This window comes from Ornithodoros turicata, unplaced genomic scaffold, assembly GCF_037126465.1.
Source record: "Ornithodoros turicata isolate Travis unplaced genomic scaffold, ASM3712646v1 ctg00000895.1, whole genome shotgun sequence".
In the NCBI taxonomy this organism is placed as follows: domain Eukaryota; kingdom Metazoa; phylum Arthropoda; class Arachnida; order Ixodida; family Argasidae; genus Ornithodoros; species Ornithodoros turicata.
In genome coordinates, this window is record NW_026999412.1 from 732,280 (window position 1) to 739,332 (window position 7,053).

General features: G+C 48.2%; 1 protein-coding gene across 1 annotated transcript; it reads right to left on the reverse strand.

Moving 5' to 3' along the window:
- Window positions 1–380: 380 nt before the first annotated feature.
- On the reverse strand, window positions 381–1,409 carry LOC135375569 (uncharacterized protein K02A2.6-like). The gene has a single exon (XM_064608246.1). It carries the CDS (start codon window positions 1,407–1,409, stop codon window positions 381–383), a length of 1,029 nt encoding a protein of 342 aa, XP_064464316.1.
- Window positions 1,410–7,053: the final 5,644 nt, after the last annotated feature.

Below are 7,053 nucleotides of genomic sequence, written 5' to 3' on the forward strand. Positions count from 1 at the left end.
TCATCAGGCAGCCACTGTGGCGAGAAATACCGGATGCATGCATGTTTAGTCCGCACGTACAAAATGAAAATAACCACCCATAATTTGAAAATAATGCAATTGTCGAAAGCATGAACGTCCACTGTTCTTCAGGCAACCACTGTTGTGCGAAGTACCGCATAAACGCGTGTTTAGTCCGCACGTACAAAATAAAGAGAACCACCTATAATTTGAAATTAATACCGTTCTGTTTCGGAGCAGCAGACAGACACGTCCATACCCAATAACGAATATTATTTTAATGTCCCGAACACGAGCGCGTGAGCGCTGATACCAATAACCATGGAACTGAACACCACAATCCCTCTGCACTTAAACTGTTCATTCCGACTAGCTCTCGTTCAAGGCATTCCCGCTTGGAAGCGTTCCGGAGGTTGCCTACGACGACTGCTGCGACGTAACGGTTCCGAATGCGGATTTGTCACATCGACGTCCGCCGTTACGTTGGCACCCGGCTGTACCGCTGGCTCTTGACGAGTCTCTGTTGGTGCCAGTGGAGTTGCTGCATCGCCTTCCACGGGCGCTTGCGTGTCCGAGCTTGTAGCACTCGACGTCCTGTCACCATACAAGGGAGTCGTTGGCAGGTTCTGTGACCCGCTAGGAGCTTCGTCCATTGCTGACGTTCCCCTATCGTGCCGAAACGACGTTGGCGACGCACGTGCCCAGCGTGGTTTCAAGTGGTCACTGTGTACATAGCGCAGCTGGTTGTTCACCTTGACTAAAAACGTTGCCTCGCTCACTTGCTGAACTTCTGTGGCCTCCTCCCACGCCAAAGGTTCACCTCTTGTCGTCTTCACGTAGACTATTTCTCCCACGGTGAACTGCGTGGCTCTTCCACGATGCTCATTGCGCCTAGCAGCGTTTTGTTCCTGTTTTGTCCTCATGTCTTTAACGAAGTCTGGTTTTAAAAGTGAAAGTTTCACTCGTGGCTGCCTCTTCAGGAATAGTTCCGCAGGTGTACGTCCAGTTACCGAATTAGGTGTATTCCTGTAGGCCAGCAGAAAATCGTCAAGACGTTGGTGGAGGGTCCTGCCTTGACCTGTCATGTTGTGATGCAAGACTTGCTTGAGCAATATTGTCTTGGTCGTTTGAACCAGGCGTTCGGCTGCGCCATTCGACGCTGCGTGGTAAGGCGGCGTGCGCGTATGCCGGATTCCGAGGCCGCGTGTGAAATCTGCGAACTCTTGAGCAATCCAAACTTCCAAACTTCCAATGAATTGAGGCCCATTGTCACTAACTAACTCTTCAGGATATCCGTACGCGGCGAAGATAGCCCTCAGAGTGTCGATTGTCCTTGCAGCAGTAGCGGTGCTGAGACATCTGACTTCAATCCACTTGGAATACGAGTCTACAAGCACGAAGAGATTCATTCCCTCTTTTACAGCAAAGTCGACGTGGACACGCTGCCAGACCCGCGCGTTGGGTATGTCCACGGATGCAGTGGTCCCGGTGTCTTTGCGGGCGCAGTAGTCTGACAGACGTTGCACTTACGAACCGTTGACTCGATGTCTTTGTCCATTAAAGGCCACCAGACAAATGACCTAGCTAGCATTTTCATTCTTTCAATTCCAGGATGGTCTTCGTGAGGCAGTGATAACACTGGCTGCCGGAGTGTATCAGGAACGATGACCCGTTGCCCCCACGTCAGGCATCCTTGCTCATGTGACAGTTCATGTCGCCGAACGTAAAATGGCTGAAACTTTCCATCAAACGTTGCAGGCCATCCAGATACGGTGAACTGTCGTACGGCCTCGAGTATTGGGTCCCGTTTTGTCCATTTCGCAACTTGACTGGCCGTGATAGGTGTCGAGTCAAAGACCGCCAAGCACTCCTCGCTTTCGTCATTGTGCCTTGCTGGAAGCGGTAGCCTGGAAAGTGCGTCGGCCACTTCCATATTTTTCCCGTTTTGGTATTGTAGCGTCTACTGGTACGCGGCCATTGTGATGGCCCAGTGTTGTACTCGAGCTGCTGCCACTGTCGGAATAGGTTTATCCGGTGCCAGAATTCCTAGCAGTGGTTTATGATCGGTATATAACTGGAATTTCCTGCCGTAGAGGTAACGATGGAACCGCTTCAATCCGAAGATAATTGCGAGAGCCTCCTTTTCTCCCTGTGCGTAGTTACGTTCCGCAACGCTGAGAGTTCGAGATGCGAAGGCGATCGGTTTTTCTGTTCCATCCGACATGACGTGGAAAATGACCGCTCCCAGGCCGTATACCGAAGAATCACAGCTGAGACCAATAGGCTTCTTAACGTCGTAATATGCGAGTACTTGGCTGTCGATCAGACGCCGTTTGGCTTCTTCAAATGCTTTTAAACATCTTTCTGTCCACACCCAGCGTTGGTCTCTTTTCAACAAGTCGTACAACGGTGCGACTATGGTAGCGAGATTCCTGATAAATTTCCCGTAGAAGTTCAGCAAGCCCAAGAAAGCCCGCAGTTCCGTAGCATTACTCGGCTGAGGAGCTTCGATTATTGCCTTTATCTTGGTTTCCGTCGGGAATATGCCTTCCTGTGTGACTTTATGCCCCAGGTATAGAACTGACGGCTTGAAAAATTGACACTTTTCTTCCTTCAGTGTCATATTGTGCTGTTCTAGTCGTTGCAAGACATTCTCCACCGTTCCCTGACATTCGTCCACGTTTTCACCTGCGACGATTACATCATCAATGTAACATCCCACCTTGGGAATCCCTCTTAAAACTGAATCCATTAGCGACTGAAAAATGGCTGGTGCGCTCGATATTCCAAAGGGCAGTCTCTGAAATTGAAACAGCCCTAGATGTGTGTTTACTGTCAGCAGTGGCTTGCTTTCTTCGTCCAAGGGAACCTGCTGGTACGCTTGTGACAGGTCCAGAACGCAGAAAACTTTTCCTCCGGCGAGTGTTGAGTACAAATCCTCTGGTAAGGGCAAGGGATAATGATCGGTCTTCAAAACAGGATTCACGGTGATCTTGTAGTCCCCGCATAGCCTTAATCCTGCTCCGCCGCTCTTCGGTACCACAACAAGGGGCGTTGCCCAGTCGCTTCTTGACACTCTTTTCAAGATGCCATCAGCTTCCAATTTCTCCAACTCCTTTGCTACTTGGCCTTTCATGGAGAACGGTACTGGTCGCGCTTTCGCAAACACTGGTTGGGCTGCCTCCTTGACGAGAACACCCGCCTTGAAGTCCTTCACCACTCCTGGAACGCCTTTGAAAACTCCAGAGTACTTTCGCCGCAACGTCTCCACCCTTTTCCCCACGTCACTTGACAGATGGCAGACACTCTTCCAACCTAGCCTCAGCCTCTCCAGCCAGTCTCTTCCTAATAATGCTAGCATTTTCCTGCCCTGATCTCTGACGACCACCAATGGCAGGAGCATTTCCTCGCCTGTTTGGGCCACTTTGACGCTTGACTTTCCCAGTATCTGCAGCTTTTCCCCGTGTAAGTTCGCAAAGCTAGGTCTGCTGTCCTGCACTTGATGTGTGGGAAGTAATGTCGATACATCGTTTCGGGCATTATTGTGACCGCTGCTCCAGTATCTATTACCATGGGAACTTCCTTTCTTCGATACTCATGTCTACGCTGTATCCACTTGCTGCCTTTTCTGAGTAACATATAGTGTAGCAGTCGCAATCGTCCGACTCTTCGTCCGTCGTATCGACGTATGTGACAGGCTTCGTTTTCGTTTTTCGCACACCGCTTGCAGGTGTCCCTTTTTTGTGGCAGGATCGACACGTGAGATTCCTGAACCAACACCTATCCGAGCGGTGAGGCTTCCGCAGTGCTTGCACTCGTCTCTGTCCTCTTCCCGTTTACTGTCTGCGTCCGGTACGGCTACTTTCCATTTTGGAGCCTTCTTCCTTGCTCTCGCCGCTGATAGCGTTGACTCCATCTCTTGGCTTGCGTCGTGTAACTGCTTAGTTTGCTTCGCCGCTAGCTCCTTTTCCAAGGCAATCTTGCATGCCACTTCAAATGTCAATTTCTCCGTTGCAAATAACGTTCGCTGCGTTCTTCATCACGTAACCCAGCTACCAGTCTGTCCCTCAAAGCGTCGTTGAGAAAAGTACCGAACTCACAGTCTCTGGCTAAGTGTTTCAACTCTGTGATGACCTTGACGGTCTCATCCGGATGTTGAACTCTTCGATTAAACTGACAACGTTCCGCAATGATTGACCGCTGTGGACTGTAATGTCCCTCCAAGAGCACCTTGATTTCTCCGTATGTCTTCTCCGTTGGAAGTGCAGGCACAACGATCTTTTTCAGCTCTTCGTAAGCTTGCCCCGATTACGTTTAAGAGCAGCTTCAACTTCTTTTCTTGAGGCACTTCATTGATGTCGACGTAGTTGTCGAAACGCTCAAATACGAGCGAACGTCGTCAACCTTCGGGTTGAATTCAGCCATAGTGCCGAGCTTCGGGGGCGTGACGTGATTGTGACATCTTGGATTAAGTGAGTCCAAATCGGGTCCTCTCTGTCCGATTCCTTACTTTTCCGACGTTGATTTCGGTGACTAGCGATTCCGGTGCCTTCTGCGTCGTTGCGATGAACGCTTCGTTGTCATCAAACCTCCAACGTTCCAGAAAGCCTGGATGACTGACTAGTACTGCTGCTGTTTTAGCAAGAACTTTGCCGCCTTGCCCATGTGGGTCGATCAACCTTCGTCGCCAGAATGTTCTGTTTCGGAGCAGCAGACAGACACGTCCATACCCAAGAACGAATATTATTTTAATGTCCCGAACACGAGCGCGTGAGCGCTGATACCAATAACCATGGAACTGAACACCACAGAGGTCATTTCCTGGCTGGAGAGTTAATCTATACACTACTCAGGAAGTTTTTGTTTTTCCGCCCCAATTTGCTTGAATTTCGAGCGCGTGTTTATTTACCCGATTTTTACCCCTCGAATTTGAAAAAAAATATTTCCCGAAAACTTCAGGCTCTACCTACAGTGTTATTTTGTGGATTTGGAACTGCAGCCTAGTAATAATTCAGACTCTTTCCTACTCTACGGACAAAACTGCTGGCACTGTCAAACGCCCCACAGAACCAACGTCTATTCCCGTGGTGAATAGTTCGGACCGCTACTTGGTAGACTTGCTCGATTATGTACTCGTACTGGTCTCACTTGAGACTTGCACGGTTATTGGGATTTATCATGTCCTGAGTGCCAGAAATGCGGCAGGAAAATGTACCCCCGATGTGACCGATGTTTCGTACTGCTTTTACGGCACAAATGGACTTCACCATTCCCGACATGACGCACACGTAGATGAGTGCGTGTGTAAAGTTGGAGTTTACTTGCACGCGACCAAGTCAGAATGCCTCCCACCGCTTCAGATGTCTTGCAAGAAGTTATATTTCAATATGCCTATCTTTGAGTGGGGAATACAGCGGATTCCTCTTAAATGAAATTCCGAGGGAAAGGAAATCTTGTTCCATTTATCGGAAGTTTCATTTAGGCAAAGTAACATGAAAAATGGTTAGGAGCACTTAGTTATCTTAGTTATTTATAAATCTTAGTTGCTCCTAACCGTTTTTCATGTTACGTGTGTGATTCCCCCTTCGCGGATACCTTGACAGTGTGTCTTTTTCTTTTCCCTTTTCGACATAAGCAAAGTACACAGATTTCACGGAACGCAACTTTATTTTAAGATGATAAATTTCCACTACTGTAGGTAGCTAGGAAAAAAAATGTGTTAATGGCTGTTCTCTTCGCATATTACGATTTTGTATTGACAAAATATGTATGTATGCCAGAGGCTTGAAAAAACTGTGCATCCTCTTATACCCATATTACCTGTCCATATCATGTGATATGGTTCACATCCTCATTCAGTGTGCGGCCTGCTATGACGACAACGTTGACTTTGGCATATCAGATTTCAGTTTCTACTTTTGATTTGCTCTCGCAATCATGTCCCCGATTTATCAGCAAGATTGATGCAAGCGAAAGCGCTTTATATGGCTGTTTCTTAACAGGCTTCGTGAAGACACACGTGGACGCGAGCTAAGCCTAACATTGTACGAGTGACAAACGGATTGGGTTGTACTGGCCAGAGAGTCGAACCGAAACGTTTAACGGTCCGGTTCGGGTTTAGGTTCGGCAATTAGGGTTCGGTTCCGGTTCAGCTCCAGAAGGCAATTATAATGGTTCAAACCGGTTCTTTCCAAACGGTTCGGTTCACGAACCGGTTCAGGGGCCACGGGTGCGAATGAAGCACAACAGGCAGGTTAAAACAAGCTCCCGTGTGTGTGTTACAGTGCTTGAAGTGGGCAGGAAGGCGTCAGTGGTCGTTCAGGATTTTGAAAGAGTTCGTGCAATATGAAAGACAAGATTAGTAGCGGCTACAAGAGGAGCATAGCGATGAATTATGGTATGGGTTGACTTTCCCCGCAAGTAGCTCATGTCGCCGGGGTTAACTCTCCCACCGAGTAGTTCGCAGAATCTCACCAGGAATAACAGTCAACCAGGCCTGCTACCTTGGCCTAATTCATTTAAGTAATTGAAATTATTCATTTCCAGTCAGAATCGCGAACACAGGTTAATCAGCTAACGACGCTTCATGGTAGTTGGATTGGAATGGTGCGATTGTGAGCTCGGGGTCTTTATGTGTGAAAGGCACGTTATTGTGTCTGTGGAACAAAGACAGAGCAAGTGAAAACAGAGAGTTCGACTCATTTTCGACCCATCGGCGATTTTTAAATATTATGTCAGTATGGTCGTTGCTGCTTCGTTTATTTCAAATCCACAAAGAAAGCCAGCTTGGCATGTTCTTTTCAATCTGAGTAGCATGAGGATGGCTGGTGCTTTACTTTCTGGTACCCTAGGCACGCAGCAAACTTAATGCATTGAACGGAATGGCAGTAACTTCACCTCCTAACCAACCATCATCCCGAATGACACCTTTTTTCAACACGCCCCTGTTTTCAACAAGCCGGGGGAGAGAACGACACCACGCAAGATTGTGGGTGGTGAGGAGGTGAACTTACCGGCATTCCGTTTCATTAAGTTTGTAGTGTGGCTAGCGTA

Coding starts and splice junctions, on each gene's coding strand:
- LOC135375569 (XM_064608246.1), bottom strand. CDS start 1,409: ATGAATCTCTTCGTGCTTGTAGACTCGTATTCCAAGTGGATTGAAGTC.